This window comes from Geospiza fortis, unplaced genomic scaffold (genome assembly GCF_000277835.1).
Source record: "Geospiza fortis unplaced genomic scaffold, GeoFor_1.0 scaffold231, whole genome shotgun sequence".
In the NCBI taxonomy this organism is placed as follows: Eukaryota; Metazoa; Chordata; class Aves; order Passeriformes; family Thraupidae; genus Geospiza; species Geospiza fortis.
Window position 1 is genome coordinate 4243683 of NW_005054351.1, and position 24333 is coordinate 4268015.

The following is a 24333-nucleotide window of genomic DNA, read 5'->3' on the forward strand; positions in this document are numbered from 1 at the left end:
CAGCCACATCGCCTTGGTAAGGATGGCACTTTTCTAGGGAGCAGAAACACCAAAATGTTTACACTGCAGTCCAGTAGGAAATGGCAGATGTCTCTTAGGGTGATTAATATTAAGGAGAGGTTGCATAGAGTGAGAAACACAAATGTGGAAGCGACATACTTCTTTCATTTGTTAAAACTCAAGTATAGGGATCAATTTTGCTTCAGAGTTTTCATTTTGTTTACTTGGAGCTTCCAAAAAACTTCCACTTCAGTTTCTCTTTATTTTGGGGGAGGATAGACAATACCTGAGGTAACCATTCCCCTTGGGATTCATGCTGTAACAGCTGGTACCACTGTATTACTGGCCTATCAAAGTAAGGATCCTTGCATTTCAGCAGTGTCACTGCTGAGTGGATTTCTGAATGGCATGTGAAAACTGACCACAGGATTTGACAAATTTTCAGACATCTGAGAAATCACAGGAAGTGATTATTTATGACTAGCTGTGGAAGTGTAGCAGACTTAATGCAATTCTGGCTTCTCAAATTTGCAGATAGACAAAGTGACTGCACCTTTAATTTCTTTCACTTCTGAGGAGTAAGTTTAACCTTTGTATGTGTGCTTAAGGCAGGGTGTTAGTGTTGCCTGTGGTTACAGGGCACCACCTTGGGCAACTTGTGCTCTGCAATGACTCCTCATCAATCACATTTCTTCCCAGAATGTTTTGCTACAAGGGCAGGATGGGGGAAGGGCTCAAGAAATTAGGATAATTAGGATAGTTTTTTGTATTCTTCCTGTCTTGGGTCAGTAGTGAGTACAGCTGTGGACCAGATCTGCCAAAAAGCAGTGTACAAAGCCAACAAATTAATGAAGCAGTGCTTTGAGAAGAGTCCCAGAAAATGTGTGTTGAGGGAAGAGATCTCACACATGCACACTTTTTACAGGGCAGGAAACTCACATTCAGCTAGAAGCGAACTTGAGAAATTGTACTGATGGTGTTAATATCAGTCTAATGTCAGTCAACGTGCATTGCCATGTATTCCGAGGCACTTCTAATTTGGTAGGTGACCTGACAGCATTGGGTGTGTTTTAATGGACACTCAGCTCTGATACCTGTGTGCCTCCCTCTGCTACAAGAGGTAGAAATGCAGATACTGCATCCAAACTCACAGTTTCTTGCAGGACAAGGTGCATCCTGTGAATAGAGACTGTGGAAGTCATCTGTGTTGCGTAAGCACAGTAAGCACACACATTGCAGCAACTGGCTATAATGGCTTTCAGTAAAGAATTCTCTTGAGTATGAGTGATGCATTGTCAAGTTCCATTTTGGAATGAAGACTCCATAAAGGGGGACCCAAGCAATAAATGTGTGTTGTGGCCAATACCTGCACTTGTGCTGTAAACAAGGCATGCCCTGGAGATGTGTCCAGATGATTTTCTCCTGCACAGAGATGGAAATCTGGCAAATAACATCACATTAATTAGGATAATGGCCAAGAAGCTGAGGTTCTTGGTCTTATGACAGCTTGCTGCGTAAGCTTAGTGCTCTCTAATTACATTCTTAGCTGAATGTTACCAAGTCAGGTGCAGTATTATGTATATTGTAGTTACTCCCTTAGACTACAGCAAAACCTTACTGTGCTTAAGGACAAAAGCTTCAAGAGCAAACAAAATTGCTGAACTGCATGCCAGTTACTGACCAAATTCTTTTAAGTGTGGGAAGTGACCAGGATACAAGAGATGCTGGATACTCTAAAAAGCTCTAAAAAGTTTTATTCTGACATTTTCTCCGTGTAGATTTACCTTGAATTCAGTGCTGAGGGTGCCTGTGTGCTACTTAGTGCAATGCACAATGGCTGCTTTATTAATGAAGGACAGCTCGAGGAAAAAACAAATCACATTTCAAATAATTTGTACACTTTGGGCTGTGCCTAAACCTTTGAAAATAATTTGTAATTAGGTATTTTCTGCAACTTAAGCTTTTGGTAATACAGCTGTGACTTCAAGAATACATAGGTGCCACAAAAGGAAAACCCTTGTTGCTACATTTCATACCCAAAACACTTCTTTCAACAGGCAGCACTCCTATTATAGAGGAGAAAATATTTCAGTTTAGGCTGGGCTTTTGTGGTTCTAAATATTCACAGTGGGTTTTCTTTATCTAGAATGAAAATGTTGGCTTTGGTTGACAAGTAGACATTAGAGAATCACAGAACCACAGGCTGGGAGTGCAGTGGGTCACTGGTCCAACCTCCCTGCTCAAGCAGGGCCATCCTAGAGCACATGGCACAGGATTCTTGGGCTTTGGTCTGGCTGTATTGATCTGTGGAGCTGTTCCATAGGCAGCTATGCAGAAATTTAAGATATTTTTGCAATTATACAGGTGGGAAAGGCAATGTCATCAAATGAGTCTGCAGCATATGAGATCATGAGAAGCCTGGATGTGGATTATGTTTTGATTATTTTTGGTGGTGTGATTGGCTACTCTGGTGATGATATTAATAAGTTCTTGTGGATGGTGAGAATAGCAGAGGGGGAACATCCCAAAGATATACGGGTAAGTGGAACCTCTACTTTCTGGTTTTTTTTAAAAACCCTTTTATTTATGTTATCACTTGTCTGGGAGTGGTCACTACCGTGGAGGGAAATCTCTACTACTTAATTGCCATTTTATTTGAAACATGTGCTGGGGTTGTTTTTCTAGAATAGTAGGAGTGCAGTGGCCTGTAGCCCAGTTTCTTGCAATGGCTTTGATTCTGAAAGGTCAGTAGCTTCAAAAGCTTTTCACGTTTATGCATGATACTAAAAGTAGGATTTTCTTCCTGTAATTCTTGTCTGTATGTCTCTTTGTGCATCATCACAAGCTTGAAAAAAGTAGGAGTGTTTAGACTGTTTAAACAGCATTACAAATTCTTCAAACTCTGTAATAGCAGGAGACAAGTGAAAGTGTTAATATTGACTTATGTAGAGTTTAAGCTGTTCAAACACCTCTGAGATTGCAGAAGTCTGTAGTAATATTTTCTTAAGCCTAACAAAAACTCCTAGATATTGAGCACCAGCTTAAGGGAGTAGCCCATGTGCGTACTTTCATCTTGTACCTGAGATGAAAATGGCAGAAATTGTTTAAACATGGAGAATATATGAAGTTTATAGTGACCCTGCAGATCTCGTGTATTAACAATAAAAAGTGTTCATTGCCTTTCTGAAGAATAGATGCCCAACTAAATTTTACAGTTTGAGGTAACTTTTCCAGAACCACTTAAAATGATGTGACAAAACTTCTAACAGCACAAACTACAGATTTAGGAAAACTGATCCATTGGGGTTTGGCTTATAACCAGGTAGTTTGCAACTGTTTCACCTTTAATGAGCACCATTTCTTTCATTTTAAGGTTACCTTAAATCAGCTTTTAAACAGTAATAGCCAGTTGAGATTCTTAGGTGTCTTTCTGTGGGGAGAGGAATGAGAAATTCCCTTAAGATTTTAGTTTGCATTGACTCTTTGTATCTTCTTTTCTCGTTAAAGGAAAGTGATTACTTTACCCCTCAGGGAGAATTCCGGGTAGACAAGGCAGGCTCTCCAACTTTGCTGAACTGCCTCATGTACAAAATGTCCTATTACAGATTTGGAGAGATGCAGGTTAGTGCTACCTTCTTCTGAATCTTAACAGAAATGTGAGAAAACAAATATTATTTTGATGTATATTCTATCTTTTAAATTAAGCATTGCTTGTTGTAGCAGAATCTGCAGTAGGAGTGAGCTTTACAAATTAAAACACCTCCAGTCATGGTCTGCTGTTTATAACCTTTAGCAAAAAGCATTTCTGCTGTTAACCCACACTTGTACTTCATTTTTTGGTGTCCTTCACATTGCCCCACATGAGTATCTTGATTGCACTGTGGTGTGTGCTCACTAAAGCATCAACTGTGACATTTTGGAGAGCTTTAGATTTATTTGTTGTAATAGCAACATGCAAGTGAACTATTGCCTGTTTAATGTCTGTCAAAAACAACATTATTTCCTTCCAAGTCACGTCAGTGCATAAAACAACACTACACTGTGTAGTAAGGGCAGCAGTTGTCACTCCCCTTTGGGAGCACCAAACACATGGATGGAGCTAAACCTGTTTGGTCTTTTCCTTTCCTTTTCTTCCCTTGTTGCCCCCACCAGGGGCCCTTCCTTCTGATGTATTCGCACAAGAATTCTTTTTTCAGTGGATTTACTTGTAACACAGTGGGGCCAAATTTAACTGATAATTGTGAACTACTTCTGGATTATACGGAAAACTGTGGAAGTCCAAATAATTGCAGTATAGACAAGAGCAGAAAGGCAGCAGCTCTGCTGAAAAAACACCACAGGCTGCTGCAGCTCAGACTGTTCTTTGGGTTGTTTCATCTCTGAATGCAGACAGGGTAGTTTTGCTGAGACATTAAGTACTGTCTCCTGTGACAGCTGTAGGAGTAAGAATGAATTTGTCCCTTAGGATATCAAAGGTTTTTCTGTGTAGTAGAGCAACCAATGCAAGAGAAGTGTTGCCCTTTGACTCAGGCCAGCTGAAGGCATTGCCTTACAGTATGAAGTTTCACAGTTTGCAGTGATTGGTGTTCTGGGTTTTCTCTTGAACTCACATGCAACTTTAATTTTTATAGCTGGATTTTCGGACACCCCCAGGATTTGACCGTACACGCAATGCGGAGATAGGCAACAAAGACATTAAATTTAAACATCTGGAGGAAGCCTTTACCTCAGAGCACTGGCTTGTTAGAATATACAAGGTCAAACAACTAGACAACAGAGAGACACTGGATCACAAACCTAGAGTAACCAACATTGTACCGAAACAGAAGTATTTGTCAAAGAAGGTGGGTTCCCAGTGAAGTAACTGAAAGGGGTCAGGAGTTTATTTTTAACAGTGAATCACACAGCTGGTGAATTATATATTTCCACTAGCCAGAATGTTATGGATACTCTTCTTGTTAGTGTCCAATATCAGACCTGCCTGCTGGTAATAATTGTTAATTTACTGTCTGCTTAACTTAAAAGCATGTGAAGACACAAGGCTAGATTTTTTTTAGGCAGAATGCTGACTCGACATAGAGTGTGTCACTGGCTGTTACAACTCTCAAGTCTTTATGTAACTGGAAGTATAATCTCTAAAGTACATCAATTCATGTTTCAGTAATTATGGCTCACTAAATGTGGAAGTTGCTTTCTGACTTTGTTTGAAAGTAGTGATGCCTAGAAGTTTACAAATGGCAATTTTGTATGAAATAAATTAAATATGAAACTTTTGTTGATGGAACTTTAGTGTCTGTCTGCTTACTGCTTGAAGTCATCTTCACGGTTTTAAAGTGTTTGTTGTGCTGCCCTCCTTCAGCCTATTAAGAAAGGCCTGTTCCCAGGGGAGTTGGGGAGACTGTTAGCAGCCCTCTCCTTCACAACATCTGTTTTCTATATACCCAAATAGATGTTGCAAAAGGAGCTCCAGAGCCATGGCTAACAAACTAGTATAGGCAGTAGACTTAAACTGTGTCACGGAAATACAAGTAAAGAACATTCTCTGCAAGTAGAGAATGTTAAATGTAAACATGCTTATCTCTGTGATTTGATGGGAAGTACATAAAATAAGGCATTTGGGAGTTGCCACTGCAGGTAGACATATCTTGAAATGATAAGCTTTATTGTGCCTGTTATACACTTAACATTGTAACTTTTGATCTTTAATGACAAGCAAGGCTGTATTTATCTATGATAGATGCACTGACCCCACTTGAGCCTTGGAAGTGTAAGTTTTCTGTCTAGAAGTTGATGCAGTTTGTGAAGGCTGCAGTACAAACAGGCTGTACTTTCCCTTAAGAAATCAGAGAACCAGGGAGAGCATGGGATTTCTTAAATACAAACTAGGATTTCTTAAATACAGTCTGAGGGCTCTTCAGTAGCCACAGTTTTTCAGTAGTTGCTTCCTTACTGGAAATTCAGTCCATCTCCTGTCATGTTAGGAAGGACATTGTTGAACCTCAGAGATTCAATGTATCTGAATATTACATATTAGTTTGTATCTATCTCACTTTATTATGATCATGTTGTTGGTATCATGTTCATTAAATGCAGTTTTTTAAAATAATAATAGACCCTGCTGGTAAGCACAGCACAGTGCAGCAATGGTGGGAGCTGCCTCCTGGCAGGTGTGTTGAATGTACAGTTCCACCTGCCACAATCTACGTACACAAATTTGAAGTTAATTTTACCTTTGACCAACATTAATGGGTCCCCCTCATTACTACCTAAAAAAAAAAAATCTAAAACAGGCTGATAAAGGAATGTACAGGAAGTGCTAACTAAGCAATCTACAGACCAACAGCAGAGTTTAGAAGACTAAAATGGGATTGTTCAGGCTTTTTTCTTATGAAAAATGCTGCTTTGAGCAAATACTTCTACCTAACTTTTAAGAAGATAAAATAGTGCAAAAGATGCAAGAAGGTATTTCCAAACAAAACTAAGACTTATGTCAGTTTTGCTCTTTGGGCATATTAGAATTTTATCATATTGGTTAATTATTAATTCTGCCTCAGCATATGCTTTGAAAAGAATTCTACAGATCTAGTAGACAGGGTTACAAAAGCACATCTTGTGCAAAAGCAACTGTTAGGCAGGAATTAACAATCCAACATTAAAAATAATAACTGGATAATGCCTAGTTGAGGGTTTAGCATTTAAGCTCTTTAAAATCAATCTAAAGCTCAGGCATTGAATGCACATCATGAAACCGCTGTCAAGACTAAATCATTAACTAATACCTGTTGTTCTGTTTTTCTTTTTAGACCTCCAAAAGGAAGCGTGGCTACATTAAGAATAAACTAATTTTAAAGAAAGGCAAGAGACCCAACAGGAAGACAGTTTAAACACACTGTTCTGATTGCTAATACGAAGCAGTTGTCCTTGAGATAACCAGTCTTTGCCTTTAGCTCAAATCATGTTTCACAGCAACATGAGGGTACAGAACCATCATTGGTCCAGATTATTGTACAAAATTTTCAGGCAATGTCTGATTAAAAATATTGGCTTATTGAGAACAGCTGTTTTAGATTTGTAATGTGAAGCAAGACAGAGCTGCTATCCAAGTCTAGCAGCATTTTTTTATTGGTACATATTATCCTTCAAATCTGTTGAAAATTTGGACTGACTTTACCAAAGAACCCTGTAATTTGGTCCTTGGCACATGCATTACTTGTCAATCTTTTCTGGAGAACACTGTTCAGCTGAATAGCAGCAGTATGAAAACTGGAATGGTGACATCTGAAAATGACTCTTTTTCAACAAGAAAGAGATGGCAGAGCTCTCTCAAATTCAACTTTCAAAACAAGTTACTCCCATGATTATTTTTCAATGGTTTCTTTCAGTGTCCTTTTACTCTTGCTGCAGGCTGGTTTTGAGCTGGAGTGTAAGAAGCAAAGTTGCAGTTTTCACAAGAGGTGACAGGACAGATGAATTGGACAAGCTGCTTTTGTTCAACACGGGATTGCAGTATTGCTGCCTTACACTGTCATTTCACAAGGTAGACAAGGCAAATCTTGCACACTGTAGATACAAGGGCTAAATTTGTAACCTCCTGAAAGATCTGAAACGACAGTAATGAATGCTATAACAACATACAGCTGAGCACCATGGAGCTGCTGGTGCTTCAGAACAGAAATTAAACTATTTTAGGTGAATGTTTACATTGGTAAAACAAGTATAGCCTGGTTACTGGGGAAAAGAAGGTTGATAGGTATACAAACCCCTTTTCTGTGGCTATCAGAGGTAGAAGATTTGCAAACCTCTTCAGCCCTCACTGCCTTTCTGGCAAGGGTGGAAGTTTTTCTGGAAATCTGTTTCTCTGCATTTTATTTGGAGTGCTTAAATCAATTGAAGAAATTCCTGCTCTAGTGCTATTTGCTTTGTCTGTCTTTTATACTGGTTCGGTTTGGGGTTTTTTTTAAGTGGTGGAAACTGTCAGATTAAATGCACTAAAATATAAATGGAGACTGAACGTGTTCACTTTCCAGATATAAGGAAACTTTATACAGACTTGAAATTTTTCTTTAATTACAATGAAAGGGTTTTCTTCAGTTTGTTTTCCTGCCACAGGTTGTAACTTTTTATAGAAACAAATCTTGCATCAATAACTTGATGTAAAATGCAGAATAGTATGTACCTTTCATGAAGAAAATGTAAATTTACAGTGTTCTGTGAGAATGTTACTGCTGACTTCTTTCCCAAGGTGTAGAATATTTTTTTGATTTATGAACTCATTTTTGACTTCAGTGGTTTATACAGACGAATATTACAGCTGCAACATTTTCACAAAGGTAATTAAATCTGGATTTCTGGCCCCTGTCGTTTGGAGATTTCATTTTATTTTGTTGCTTTAAAGCTCAATGCAGACCAGTTGTCAACTGTAGGGGAAAATAAAGTTAATTCAAGTTTTGTGTTAAGGCTGTTGTGTCAGTTTTGTTGTGATTAACTTGGTAACATGTTGTTTGTAGTCGTAGTCATAAATTAAGACATTGGAATTCCATATTGCAAATCTCCTGACTTCACCAAGCTGCTGTAGTGAAGCCACAGCATCTTCTTAACTCCCTTCAGCTTAAACTAAGCCAAATCCAGGGCCTCTGCTATGAGGAAATGAAAGTGGCTGTCATACTTCCAGGAAAGAGCAGCCTGCCTTCCCAACCACACATTGCAGCAACTCCTTCCAGCATCTGGAGCTCCCCAAGCTGCTACAGCTGCTCACCCACCAGCAGAAGGGCTGAGTGATGATGTGATGCACGATTCCTAGTTGTGCTGCTTCCCAGCCACTCTGCATCCTGACCATGGGTGAGAAATAAGGGATCTAACATTTGGAAGATCACCTGAAAGGCAGCAGGACAGAGGCTGCCAGTCAGTCTGTGGCTTAGCAGTAGCTCAGCCTTGTTTTAAAAAAGGAAATACAAGATTGCCCTCCCCTCTTCAGGTACCTTTACATTTGGACAGACTTGTACCAGATTTGTACCTTTACATTTGGACAGAGTATCTTAAGCCTTAGGTAGCAGTGTTCACTTTAACAGCAGAAACAAGTGAATCTGAGGCATGTGAAATAAAAATAAGCCAACTGCAGGGATCCCAGCCAACCTGGGCCTAAAGTTGCCTCCTACTTACCTGAGCTTTACTTTATTCCTAAATCTAACACGACTTCAAGGATTCTGCCAACGTTCTGCAGCTAAAATGAAATAAAAAGCTGGGAGTCATTGAGGCATCCATTTAGAAAAAGCAACATTACGAAGAAGAACTGGCACTGTCTCACCTTCCTTGGTTCTTCAGGAACCAGTCTGCACATTGGATCTGTTTACAGCTCGATCCTGGAATCAAACAGATGAACTAACTCCTGCCTCTTTGGGAGAACTGCACAGCACTTCTACCAGCAAAGACAATCAGCATCTTCCCTCTTCATCACACACACACTTCCCAGACTAGTTTATTTCCTTAGCTCCAGCCATCCTTTTTCCTTTTGTTGTTCTACTATGTCAAATTTTGAAGCATAATTGCCACAAAAGAGTAAAAAAAAAAACCTCAAAAAACACCAAACCAGTAAAACCAAAGACAACAAAAGACACGTGAGCCAGGCTCAGGTCAGCAGTTGCTAAGGAACTAAAGCTGCAAGTGTCTAGAATTCAATAATACTGCCTAGGTTCTGTATCTCTTAATCATTACTGGTGGGAGCAGTGAGGCAGACAGTGCTGTTGGTAATCCCAGAAGAAATATTTTGACTTGCAGAAGTAATTTCATAACAAGGAGGAAAGTTGTTAATTAAATATCTTGATAGATTTACTCTTGAAAAAGCAGCTGAATGCTTTGACAGAGCCCCTGGTACATACCAGTCTCATCAGGAGTAAAAACTGAAAAAAAAAATAATATTTGGCTGTGTCTAAATATTATGTGACTAATATCCCAAGTGGATAAACTGCTCCGGGATGGGGCCTTGAAGCAGTGCCACGGAAGGCAAGGAACAGAGCTGGGTAGCATTTCCTGCCCTCTTTACAGGCGGTGTTGTTTTCCGTTTTGCATAAAAACAAAGTGTTCCAGCAAGATTGTTTCCAGCACTGTGGATGAATGTTTAAAAAAAACCAGAAGGGCATTATCTAACACTTGAAAAATGCTGACCACAATCTGTGTGATTCTTCTAAGAACATTTTTTTCTCCTCACACAAGTGCCCAATGCTGTAATAATGTAGAGTTGTGTTTTAAGAGGTTCTAATCAAGAATCCCTCTTGGTGATAAAGATTATATGAAATGGGATTTTCAGAAGCAAGGGTACACCTTCACCTATTTCCTTTTTACTTGCCAAAATGAAGCAATGTTCCCCAGCCTTTCCTAAAGCCATTGTTGCTGCCCAGCCCCATTTTCCCTGGGTAGACATATCCAATTTAAACAAAAACCTTCAGAGTGTCTGGAAGAGTAAGTGGGGTGGAAAAGCCTCACAGCAAACGTGGATTAACCTAGCAAATCACTTCCATGGGAACCATGCTCGGGTGTCACACACAGCTCCTGGACAGTCAGTGACTGACACCACGGAACTAAGGCTTCCATGGAAAGAGAAGGGGCATCCCACTACTAAATGAAACAAATCTTTTATTCATGAGCATTCTCATTTTAAATTCACAAATTATGAAAGGAAGGCAAATCAGAAGAGACTGCCAGAGCATCTTTTAAATGATAAAGGTATAAATTTTCTTTCTGAACATTTCTAATTTAAGAAAGAAAAAGGTTGCATAGGCTTTCTACAGGTGTGCACAAAAAAGAAATAAAAATTGAAGTACATGGACGTTTTTACATTACAATTCAGTGTACATCAGCTACTTGAAAAGGAAAGTATTTACTTGCAATTCCAAGACAGCTACTGGAACAACCTACGAAATAAGGCTTATGAATATTTACTTTTCAGTCCTGCAAAATATACTGAACACATACTATCAGAAAAATAAAATGACACTTGTGAATCTTGTTCTGGAATCTCTTACTGATGGGATCTTTTCTGAAAGGACTTTTTCTGTTCGTGTCTCCCAAGTTAATTTGGGAAAGAAGCAGTGATAATGGCATCAGGGGATTCTTCATAGCATCAGAACAGAACAAAACATTGGCCAGAGCACAAGTGCAATGTCCTCGGCATGCAGAAACAACCAACCATGCAGACAGAAAATCTTCAATAAATTACAAGCAGAAAATTATTCAAATTTCTCCTCAAAAGAACAGCTACAGCATCTCTGTAGCCCTGACAGTCACACCATCCCAGCTGAAAGAGGTCTACTCCTTCAGGGGCCCAGGCCTGCATGCCTGAGACACAGAGGTTTGCAATGGCTATTTAGTGAGTATGTGTCTTGTTCTTTGGTGTGTGAGAGAGTTCTGGGAGGATGTTCCATGGGTTTAACTCTGCTTTTTCCATTGTTCTTTGTGATGATTCTACAAACTGTAGGAATACTTTTAGATACTTATCAGACTAATCTCGAGAACAAGAGTGGATCCATTACAAAGTGAATTCTTGCAGGTGATAAAGTACAAGTGTTCCTGATGATACTCAGTAGCAGTTCAGTGATTACTGCAACAGCATCATTTTGGTTTTGTTACAGAAAACTGTTACATCAACTGTTCCTAAAAAATAAGATTTTTTTTCCTCTTAAAAAAAAAGTGTCAGTTACAAAACCAAGCTCATACAATCCACTTTTTTTTTAAAAATAGGATTTAAATCATTTAGAACACAAATCTTTCTAATGTGCAAAAAAAAAGAGACAGACAAGAGGACTAAATAGATTTAGGAGGAAAAGTAGCCACACCTTCATTAAATAGAGATCTGAAGTTCAAATCCAAAGGAACAACTAATGGAATGTTTCCTTCTGCACACACCTCCTCCGCTCAGCCTTCTGAGCTGCTCAAGAGATTTTAACATCTACCAAAAATACAAAATGCAGGACACACAAGGACAGATGTGAGCAGTGCTGTGACCTAGATATCTCTGCAGTATAAGCATAAGTCAGTGTATGAACAGAGCAGAAAAAAGGCACGAAATTACTCAGCTCTACAGACAGGCATCCATGCTACTGTGTGTTAGAAATACAGTGGTTTTGTTAAGGGGCACTGTGCAAAATGAGCACTGAGCACATTTTACGTGTGCCTTTTGCTGCCACCTCTCTAAAAATCATCTTAATTTCCAACAAATACAAACTAAAAAGTGACAAAGCCTTAACACACTTCTAGAATCCACTTTGTCAGTGTCACAGTGGGTACCTTCCAAAGCAAGATCAAGCGACAGGATGTTTTAATTTTTCTTTTTAACACTACAAAACAAATTGTATCCCATTTCATTTATATAATTCATAAAGTTACTGTCCCGGTGGAATAATTTACTAAATTGTTACTTTTACATCAGGGAACCATTTATCTGGGAAGGCTAGTTACATCACCTCTACACATCCAGATGTTTTATCAGAAGCAACCCCATTTAGTGGAACATGTAAGCCAGAAGTGTTGGCATGCCAGCAGCTAGAGAACATTACACAGCAAGATCAAAGTTACCAGAGCAGCTGGCTCAGGGGTGGTGACCAGAGATGGACTGAACAGCTGGAGCATGAACAGACAAAGCAGTGAGGACATGACAGGTTAGTGTGAAGAACAACGTTCTGGAGAAGGTATTGCTACTTCTTAGAGGGTGGCAGGAAATTCACACTCATCAGTGACAGGAAACACACCCTGACCTGGGCAACCCAGAGCGAGCATGGCCAGTGGATCATTCTTACATCCAAGAGAGTTACTCGCTGACTGTTCAGACAGATCGACTGCCATTAACAGACACGTCACGTTTTAAGTGCAAAACATTTTTGGCAAAAGTGAAAAATAGAAAAACCTTAACCAGTACTAATAAAAAAGTATTTTCTTAAATACTAGCACAGGGCCTGATCCTGCAAGCACACAACTCAGGGAACCCCGGCCGAGTCTAGCCAGGGTTCTGTGCCCTAACGCTTGGAGGAAAAGGTCTTTGAGTCGCTATTGGTGTTGGTACTGTTTACATGTAGTGTCAATAACACACACAACACATGCACATCGTGGTACTTAGGGACCTGTGCCTGTGTGCCTGTGGATCTGCACACACAAAATGGCTCCTGAATAAACTTGAGCTCGTGCTTATTGTGAGATGTATCATTCACAGTACATAGCTTCCCATGGGGATCTTCTGGAACAGGACCTATCCAAGGACATCCTGAAGTTACATACTGTATCATTTTAATGCCTTTCAGGTAAAGTTAGGAGGCAACTGCTCTCTCCTGTCAATGGGTCTTCCAGAGAGGATTCACGTACAGCCAACCGTCGCCCTGTAAGAAAATTAAGCAGAGTTTACAAACAAGATTTATAAATACCAGATCCATGTATGTCCACACAAAAGCTAAAATAAGACTAAACAAGAAGCCATCCCTGTCACCTGAAAATTCTGTGTTTAAAGAATTGACAAGTAATGTGGGCAGGAGGGAAAAAATTACAAGGGGGAGGAGATGCAATGAGAAGAGATGCAAGAGATGCCAATTTAAATACCAGCTAATGGAACAATTCCCTCAGTCAGTCTCATTTTCCCTCCACCTTTCCTCCAAGAAAGGGGAAAGACGAACTTGTTAAAATTCATTTCCTTTCACACAGATGAAACCCAAGACTGTGTTTAGGATGTCAGTGCTTACTTACACTGGATAAATCTCCCTAGATTGTGCTCATTTTAGTATGCTAAGATTATGGTGGAAGTGAGTATGCAGAATTTGAGAAGTAAGGGCAGGATTTTACAGAAAAACACATCACTTTATTTGCCTAACATTAAGAACCAGAAATCCAGATCAAAATCAATCTAACTGAAGTAAAGTGAACAAGTCCACAACATGAAGATGGAAAAGCCCACTGCTCTCATTCAAGAGCCAGACTCTGTCAAAAAGAAAATTTAAGCAACCAGTGGTACATAACAACATCAGCTCATGACAAAATCCACAGACATTCACTTGTCCCCTGGGCAGGAACTTGCTAAAGGTCTCTAAACCAAGAGACTCCAAGTACCTCTTTGGCAAAGTATTTGGGTTTCCAGGGAGTTGTGAGCGCCGCCCGCTGCCTCTCCTCTGCTCGCTGTCTCTCTTCCAGGCGGTGCTTGTGCTCCGTGGCAGCATCGATGTTCCCCTCCTTCAGAGAGTTGGTGACGTGCTGCCACAGGCGCCTGCCCAGGGACAAGAGCACAGGGGAGGGTGACAACAGCTCTGCCACAGCCCCTGCTGCTGGACACCACACTGGTGGGCAGCAGGCTGAGGCCACAATATCCATGTCCATTTTCTAAGTCCCACAGCATCACTCTCCTAGGACATTCATCACATTTGTGGACCAGATTCACTCAGATTTTCAGATTCAGATTCACTCAGATTTTCAGATTCACCCAGTATTTTGCAGTGCAATTTTCTCAGCAGACTCTGTTTATGTTCTCTTCACCACCTGAGCTTTTTTTCTCAAAGCAGGTGGATTTATTTCTACCATTTCCAGTTCACATTCCTTATTGATGTTCCTCCACCCTCCGAATAACAGGAGTTTAATTCTGCATTTTTTTTCAGGTAAATTTTTGAATTATAAGGGAGTGTCAGCCGAAACGCAAGAGTGCATTGAACTGGGACACTGACTCGTCCAACGAGGTCACTAGCAGAGGAACTGATTTTAGGGAGCCCCTCTAGGTCTGTGCTCTGAATTCCCAGTTACAATATTTACCAGCACAGAGCTACACATCTCTCACACAGCTGACCACGCTCAGATACAGTGCCTTATATCAGCCTAGCAGAAGCTTTGACCATAAAAGCACTGAGAAAAATCTTCATAGAATGGTTTGGGTTGGAAGAGACCTTAAAGATCCTCTAGTTCCTCCCTCCCTGCCATGGGCAGGGACACCTCCCACTAGACCACTCTGCTCAGAGCTCCATCCAGCCTGGCCTTGAACACTGCCAGGGATGGGGCATCCACACCTCTGGGCAACCTGTTCCAGTGCCTCACCACTCTCACACTAAAGAATTTCTTCCTAATATCTAATCCCAACTGCTCTCTGTCTGAAACCAACCATAGCTTTCACATATGTCCAGGGCTGTTTAAATGAGATTGTGTTCACAATGTGATAAACTGCAGATCCTGCAGAGCCACTGGATGGATGCAATTTGCTGACTAGTATCTAAAAACCACAACAAATACACTGAAAAGTGACTGGTTTCCTTATTTACTACAATCTTTATGTTCCACACTACAGGGGAGAAATGAGTTTGTGGATAAGCAAGTGGTCTAGAAAGTAGACAAATTGTATCTGACCCCACACAATGACTCAAGACACCTTTATAAAATAAAAAGACATTTAAAGATAATAAAATGTAGTTTACCTATTTTTTCTTAAATCCTTCAATAAAATGTCCCTAAATTCAATTAAAGTATTGATTTTTTTGAAGATAAATATCAGCAGTTATTGACAGCAAATACAGAACAGGTTTTTTTCTAATGTACCTAGTCCGAGTTAGGCATATGATGTAGGTGCCAAGAGCCTCAAAACCACCTGTATGTGTGTCTTTATATCTCATACTGCCTCACATTTTATATATATTTATACAAATACATATTCTAAAATATACAAAGCATGAAGCACCAGTTTCAATGATATGCAACATATAATATATATACCACTTTGAATTGCTTGCAACAAACTGACTGATTTGCCCACCATCTTGCAATCACTCCAAGAAGCAGGTGAAAACACTGCATTTCCATCTTCCAGATGCTCATTAAAACAAATACAGGCCTTTTCCCCCATCTACAAAATTGATGTATTCATCACTACAGTGTAATTTATGCTCCAAGGAACCAATACACAGCCTCAGCTCTCTGTGCTCAGATTTCTGTGCTGTGGGAAGCAAGGAATTTTTGAACCACAGCACTCAGAGCTGCAGTTGGCTTCCCTGCTCTGTTCCCACCCAAAGTTCAGGACAGCGCTGCAAAGCCTCTGCCCTTACCTGTCACAGACATATTTTATGAAAAATCCTTTTGCTAGGATTTTTTTCTCCTGAGAAGCTGAGAGGCCTCAGGAACAAAATGTAAACAATAATTATCTGCTGCTATGGAATGCAACACGTTCATCTTTGATCGGTCACATGTGGTTGTTTTTAATAATGGCCAATCACAGTCTGGCTGTCTCGGACTCTCTGGTCAGTCACAAGATTTTATTATCATTCCTTTCCTTTCCTTGCTAGCCTTCTGATGAAATCCTTTCTTCTATTCTTTTAGTATAGTTTTAATATATCATTTTCTTTTAATATAATATATATCATAAAATAATAAATCAGCCTTCTGAAACATGGAGTCAAGATTCTCATCTCTTCCCTCATCCCTGGGTCCCCTGTGAACATCACCACACTTACCTTGATTCCAGTGGCCCTTGGTTTGCGATGGGCCTGATCTTTTTCCTGATAACAGGCAGTTTGGTGGTGTCAATCACTTTGGTGTCTCCGTTGCTGTAAGTGAATTCCAGGGTGCCATTCCATTCTCCCTGTGCCTTGCACACAATGGTGTTCGTTGGATTGTGCTTCACCTCGGCTGTAACCCTGATTCAAGGGGGAAGGAAAAACAGACCACAGACATAACTGGTACCATTTATTATCAGCACATGACAGCATCACTTTGCTAAGGGTGCAAGCAGCTTTCTACCTCCACAAATCAATTATTCGAGCAAAGCAGTGATGCTGCCTCCACAAAAGAAAGACTCATTCCAGGAAAGCTCTTCTAACACAGCAACAACTTGGGGATGACATTCTAACTAAATACAGCAGTAATCCAACTTAAAACTGTGATACCTGGCTCAAGCCCAGACCAAATGGTTACCTCAGCAGCCTGAAAAACAATCCCTGACATTCATGTGACATTTTCAATACATGATACTTTCATGCCTGAACATAATGCTGTTCAGAGACCCACATCAAAAACTTTGGGTATCTTTGTTTTCTTCTTTAGCTCTGCAAGTTCATTTCTCAGCTGCTGAGAGGAAATTATTAAAGCCACCTCACCAGTCAAAGAACTGGTCTGAGAGTGTGCAAAATAGACAGGTAGGACTGGAAAACTGAAATGCAGGGAGAAGTTCTGTGAATGCGTCTATGAGCATACACACATGTGCTTTAGAAAGCCATGTAAAGTAATGTGTAAACTCATTTTTTAATTACTAAAGTAATACAGCACAACTTCCCCAAAATTTTATTCACCCTGATGGCACCAATTATTAATCTAAAACTTGTAAAGAAAAGACCTGTCAAAACAGCCTCATGTGGACATTTACCTGAACACAACATTGAAATGGTTGACACACATATGGAAGAATAGTTACACCATCTGAAATAAAACAGAGGCAACCATGCAAAGCACAGTCTCCTCTGGACAGTGCAACAGTCCACAACAGAACAAGGAAGGGATTTGATGTTAATGCCTGGGACATCAACCTGAGCATGGAAGCAAGACAGAAGGCTGTCCTGCACAGCACCTCTTTGCACCCTTACTAAAGGGGAACGAAGGTAAATAAGATTTTCACCATCTGGAATTTCAGTGCAGAGATGGGAGTCCCCAGCAGGGAGTTACCACTATGGGCAGTGACACTTTTGCTTCTCTCCTCTTTTCAGGAGCTCCACCTGGAACACCTCAAGTTCATCTACAAGACTCACACAGAAGCAGCAGCTGGGGTAGCAGAAATATTGCGTTTTCCACATACATTTTTCTGATCCTACACTTACAGCAACTTTTACAAGCAACAAAGCCTGGAGAGATACATTCACTTTATTTTAATGAGAGAAATACATCCAATTCAGTTAAACAACATCATATGTATTGCTACAATAAACTGCCCTAGAGCTCTAAGTCATCTCCAGCACTAGTGGGAAAAGAACTTCAGCTATCTGTCTATAAAATACTGCAACAGAAGAACTGAACAGATGCCTCAGAGCCTTTCCCCTGAAATGCAGCAGCAGGTAAACAAGAGTAAGGCAGTAATTGCTGTACCTGTGGACCTTCCCTCCATAGAAGGGCTTGGTGTGGAACGTGACCGTGGCCGAATAGCCCGTTCTGGCACAACTGATGTTGACTTTCCCTCCAAGCTCCACCCAGGGGATGGTGAGGATTGAGCGAGCGTAGGCACTGGGCAGGGTGAAGACATACTCCTCTTCATGTTCCAGCAAGTGAAGGACACCTGTACAGGAAGAGGAGAAAGTGAGGGGAGAAAAGGTTCTCTGATAAGATCTGATGGTCACTGACCAATTAGCACCATCAAAATGCACATCCATGGAGAGCACGTGCAGCCCTCCTTGAAGGAGAGCACTGTCTGCTAAGGAACTTTGCTTTCTGGAACAAGTTTCTTCCAATAAGCATTTTCAAAAGCATCTCATTTGACTGTGCACCCTGACATACTGACTGCTACCAAGCAAATTTGCAGAAAATCTGACTGGATTCCTTACTTTGTATTACTGTTAAAAGCTGGATAAACATAGAATGTCCACCTAAAAAGCCATACTGAAAATTCAGATGCTCTCTCAGTGTTGTATCATAATCTCCCTCCAGAAAAAATACAGGCATGGCCAAAGGACTGTTCACTCCTCCATTCAGTTAGAAACAGCCATGTCCTCCACTAATTCCCTCTTGATGCTGTGAAAGGCTCTAAGTCTCTGTGGCTACAACAAGAAAACACGACATCTACAAATTTCCTATTAACTTTGCTCTTTAATTTCCAAATGGCTGATTTCTCATGCAGACTTTGAAAAAATCTTGCATAATCAAAGAGGTGCCCAGCAGGGACATTGCTCTATCAGCACCAAATCCAGTGTCCCTACCATGCAGAGAAAATTACTGGTAATTCCATCTCTTTCTGTAAAGGTTCCTCCACCCTCAGCACCATGAGGCTGTAACTAAAACCAACACACAACAGCAGCAGTTTTTCAACATAACTTGGAAGTTGCACAAAGAAAGTTGCTTTCCTGATCAGACCTTTGCAGCTTCCCCCGGGGCTAAGGATACGACTCTATCCCCATAAAACCTATAGTTTGGTCTTCAGGATAACAGGACATAAGACCAGGAAAAGAGCACCATAAACCTTGCACGCAGAATTAGATCATGCCAAATGTCTGCAGTGCATTTTTTGCTAGAGTTTTACAGTCTTTTGTGTCCCATTTACTAACTGCCTAAAGGCAAAAATGACAGCTTTGAAAATATTTTTTCACAACAGGGACTGAAAATAACCTATTACAGGAAGAACTCACAACCCAGAAATATTTGGGAAAAAAAAGAAAGGAAAGTTATTTTGTCACAGTAATAGTATTGGTTTAGTAGCAAGATAAGCTTGAGCCCATTTGCCTTCACCCTGGGGCAGGCAGGGGAAGAACACACTGTTAGTGGTGTTGATTAATCTATCTGTTTAAGGGAAAACTGACACTACTTTTTCAAAGTGATCTCACATTTAATGAAGAAAAAGCATTAAATAGGAACACAACACTACTGCTGCTAATATGAAAATATGCCTTTAACACTGCATGGAAACACAAATTTAAATTAAAGCACACTCCAAATTAAAAGCACAGAGCTCTAAGAGAGCCCTGATCTCGAATATTGGCTCCAGCTAACAAAACTAAATACAAGCACAGGAAACTCTGCAATTTGTCACTTCTGCCTTCTGAACTATTTCACAGGAAAACATTTGCAAACCAGAACAGCTTCATGCAGTTGTTCTCAGAACCTCTGCAACCTCAGCCTTCCAGCAGTGACACAGCCAGCACGTCCCCTCCAGCAGCTCTGACACAAGGAGCTGGGAGTGCAAAAGCACACAGAAAAGCCATGTCTCAAAAGGACCTTTAGTCATTTAGTCTTGGCAAGCTACAAGTTCCTCGTGCCACGTGCTGAGCCCCCGGCAGCAGGGAAAGGCCAGGAGGACACAGCCAGAACACACAGACACGTTTTGCCTCCAGCTTCCTCAGCTTCACACCTGCACAGACATCCCAGCTGAACACACTGCAGGGAGGCTGAACTACCCAGCTCACCCTGGACATGCAGACAGGAATAAGTCATACTCAAAAAACTACTCTGGCTATCCAACTCATTAAATGGATGCTATAATAGCGTTAAGTTAACAAAGAAGAATTGTAGAATCACAGAATGGCCTGGGTTGGAAGGGATCTTATAGATCATTGAGTTTCAACCCCCTTGCCATGGGCAGGGACACCTTCCACCAGACCAGGCTGCTCAGAGCCCCATCCAACCTGGCGTTGAACACTTCCAGGGATGAGGCATCCACAATTTCTTTGGGCAGCCTGTTCCAGCACCTCAATACCCGCACAGTAAAGAATTTTTTTCTCATATCTAACCTAAACCTACTCTCATTTTAAAGCCATTACCCCTTTTCCTGTAGCTACATGCCCTTGTAAAAAGTCTCCCTCCCTCTCCCATCCTCTTCTGACCATCACTGTATGTGATGTTCCTCGTGTGAGAGGAAACTGGTAAGATAAACACAATTTCCTTATGGGTCAGTACAGGTTTGCCTCTGTCCCCCTGATGGGATCAAGAGCTTTTTCTCCCTAGTCAGGTGGGAGGGGCTCAGAGCTGCAGTGCTGCCAAGCACATTTAAAGTGCAGAGCAAACAGCAGCAGTGACCTTCAATGTAAATATTTAACCACCACAGCAGGTTAGATATTAAAAACTGAACCCAGCTCTCTTGGCAGTATTTTTAGCACCCAGTAGCATATTTTCTGAATTCCTTGAACACCTGAATAAATACATTTTTTAATGAAGCGCTATCTCACTTGAAATGTGACTCCAGCTCCATAATTACAGTCTAAAAGAGATTAAAGGGCAGATCTGAAATACCCATGACTTGATAATACTTTTAGAATTAACCTGACTGCTTTGCATTCCATTGTTCACAGAGCTCACATGCAAAACCTCGTTTAAATGAAGCACCACAAACACTGTGGCTACAGCACCACACTGAACAGAGACCTGTGCTCCCTTAGGGGAGAGGAAGCCAAAAATTACACTGAGATTCAACATTTGTAACAAGTACCACAATTTGAAGTAACTCCCCACCCTGCCAAGTGTCAATCTTGAGAAATTAAAAGCCAATTAACTGAAAGCTAAGAGTTACTTTATAATGTGTCATTTTTGCATCTACTCTTAATCATTACATTGCAACTGATCTTTAAAAACAACTGCTGGAAAATACACAAGCCATTTTTCTTCCTTTGCTTCCCTACTGTAAGGGATGATTCAAGTTTATTTTGAAAATGGCTATAAGTAAATACACATGAAAAGCCGTAGAATATTCTTCCATTTTTAGTTTTTTCCCCTCATGTCAAAGAGTTCTTTCAAAAACTTCCAAAAAATCTAAAGCATTTATAGGCAACAATTACACAAGGAAGAATACACCAGACCAGTACTCTGGGAGGAACAGCGGATTTAGTAATCTGGTTTGTTAGGAAAAAATGCTACAGAGAAGGGTGAATTTGTTAAAAACCATTGCAGGATATTGAAATTCCCCCTTGAAATGTCCTCAACACCATTTACTCCTCCTTTTGACTCCAGCAATGTATTCAGAGTCACACCCCTTTCCACAACCCCTCAGCCTGCATTAAAGGAAGAGATGGGCCTGGCATATCACTCTCCAGTTTGACTCTTACATGTCCCTCACTGAGGCTGCAGCTTTGTGAATTGATTTCCCAGTAACACATATTGACAAAAAACCCCAGAGGAGGCTCTGGATCAATAAGCTGCAGAAGAGACATGTGGGATTTAATGCTTCCCACCGCCTGCATGGAGATCAATCTGAACAACAAATGGCACGTGGGACACCAGGGGCCTGGGGCAGCTTTCCCATTTAAGCAGCTCTTCACCCTGTCTGTGTTTCTCATAACACACAAAGAGGAGCAAGTTATGTGTGGGATGAGCCCCACATGCGTGTTGTGCATCACCAATTGCCCAGACCCTCACAGGAAACCAGGAAATGCCAGAACTGGGCTCTTATTGTCTCAAACCTTCCAGGCAGCTGTGCTGAGCACTGCTCATTTTTCAAAGACTGGAACCATTTGCTAAATTAAGTAATGAGTGCCATGCTATATGAAAATGGTTCTAAAAACACTGGGCTAAAAATATTAACACAAAAACGACTACTTAGGGAAATACTTAGCTAGCTCTAATTGCATGGAGCAATCAAGCTTTGGGACTGATAAATTTTAAGTCACTCATTTCTCAGTACTAGAAATTATAGACCTGTACATCTATTAAACCATACACATACACGTATTTGAACAGAAGAAAAAGAAAAAGAGAGGAAAAAACATCCATTGCTTTCTTTTAAATTTATCCTGGAAAGAGCACTGAACCTTTTACTCACCTATCAGATCTTTTCAAGTTGATTTCAATTTAGAAAAAAATACTTTTTGGAAGCCTATGCCTCACTACTTTTTAAAACATTTAAAATAGCAGAAGTGAAAACATCAGATGTAACTAGCCACTTGACAATACAGACCAATCCATTTAAATGTACTTTATGCTCTCTGCAAAATTAACCCATAAATCAAAGATGACACTTTTTGTTGGCTTTTGCTGCTCTGAACCAAAATCCAAGAGCAGAAAAGGAACAGGCACAGCTGACAGTGAGGTGTGCTTACCACAGCACCCTTACCTCACAACCAGTATCCTTTTAAGATTCTGTGGACCACATAAAAACCATTTAATATTTATATTGACTTTCTCATCCTTTGCTAATTTAAATCTTAATGTGACCCTGTTCATTAGAGCCTCATCTCCTCCCTCACTCTTTCATTAGTACATAATCAACATTAACCAGAATTAGGGACTGCACATGCAACTTAAGTTCTTTTATGCAAAATACCCTCTTTTCTATTCCGGGTGGCTTTCTCATGAGGAAACTCAGTGCTGACTACTCTGAAGAATGGGGGTTTTGTCATACAGCAAAAAAAAGTTGCAAGATTTCATTAGCAAGCCAGATTTAGAGCACTCATAACCAGAGATGAAGAAAGGCTAGCATATAAAACAGCTCCCCACATGGGTTTCCAGCAGTGCTCTCCCAATTGTTCTGCAACTGGTGCTTATCAGTGCAACTGATACTTAACTTTGAATCAACAAACAAAAACCACAGAGAGACAAAAAAATCTTAGTCACTTTGAGGTGTGACACACACAAAAAATCACACCACTGAGACACTGAGCTGTAGCCTTTGTATGCCAAGACCATACCATCCTTAAATCCCCTAATTCTTTAAATTCCTTTATAAACCTTTGTACTTCCATGACATTCTATGTCAGCTTCTAACAAAAAGCATAAAAAGCAATATGCTCTATACCTCTAAGGACTTGATATAAAAGTATGATTCAAAGCCTCCACAGACACATTACCATATTCTTTACACATGCTATAGGTCCAAAAATTCAGTACTACTTTATTTCTGCAAATAGCCAACTGCAGTAGCAAAAGCTCCACTGAAGTGTCGGAGGGACACATTGGATTGTTCAAAACACACCTCAGTTGCTTGTATTCAACATTAGGCTACAATGAAGTTTCTGGTCATCATCACAGAATCACAGAATGGCCTGTGTTGGAAGGGACCTTAAAAACCATCTTGTTCCAAACCCTCGGCTGTGGGCAGGGACACCTTCCACCAGACCAGGTTGCTCACTGCCCCATCCAACCTGGCCTCGGAAACCTCCAAGGACAGAGCATCCACAACTTCTCTGGGCAACCTGGTCAGACAGAACTGTGGTGATACATATCTGACTAGAACAAGATGGTCACTCACTACCACTAAATTATCCAAACATTAATTACAGTTCTCCAACACTCTGTCTGGAAGGATGCTTTTCCCCTCTCACACTTCAATTAGGACTGATTTAATCTGTAGTATAATGAACCTAATATTGAACCAACAGCAGAATTATTTAACCCAAGACTCAAAATGGACACTGGTGTATTAAGAGGCATCAAGGAAACTGTCTTTTAAGTAACATGATGCCACATCTAAAATCCTTTCTGGTCTTACAAAGAGTGAAAGGCCCCCACATATATGTAGTTTAATGCCAGCAACAGGCAAAAAAAAAGGGTTGAATGCTCATAATGAGGGGAAATTAAAAAAAAAAAAAAGGAGAAGGACACAAGACAAAATCCCAACAACAGCACATTATTAGTTTGGTCATCCAATGCACAGTAGCAAAAAAACTCCCACAACAATCAAAACCCAGAGATTTTGAGGATCTCTCATCAAAA

The 24333-nt window shown here is 40.5% G+C and overlaps 2 protein-coding genes across 2 annotated transcripts in view; one reads left to right on the forward strand and one right to left on the reverse strand.

Annotated features, from left to right (window-relative positions):
• Positions 1–8456, forward strand: part of STT3B (STT3 oligosaccharyltransferase complex catalytic subunit B) — a 28770-nt gene extending 20314 nt beyond the window's left edge. Inside the window, exons 11-15 of the mRNA XM_031058890.1 lie at positions 1–16; positions 2365–2538; positions 3508–3621; positions 4632–4844; positions 6804–8456. The exon at positions 1–16 is cut by the window's left edge and continues 153 nt beyond it. Of these exons, the coding sequence (XP_030914750.1) occupies positions 1–16; positions 2365–2538; positions 3508–3621; positions 4632–4844; positions 6804–6884 (598 nt within the window). The 3' untranslated portion in view covers positions 6885–8456. The remainder of the gene's footprint in view (positions 17–2364; positions 2539–3507; positions 3622–4631; positions 4845–6803) is intronic.
• A 4796-nt stretch (positions 8457–13252) lies between these two features.
• Positions 13253–24333, reverse strand: part of OSBPL10 (oxysterol binding protein like 10) — a 79816-nt gene continuing 68735 nt past the window's right edge. Inside the window, exons 8-11 of the mRNA XM_005423391.1 lie at positions 18076–18262; positions 16455–16637; positions 14083–14236; positions 13253–13361 (exon numbers count right to left, since the gene is read on the reverse strand). Of these exons, the coding sequence (XP_005423448.1) occupies positions 13317–13361; positions 14083–14236; positions 16455–16637; positions 18076–18262 (569 nt within the window). The 3' untranslated portion in view covers positions 13253–13316. The remainder of the gene's footprint in view (positions 13362–14082; positions 14237–16454; positions 16638–18075; positions 18263–24333) is intronic.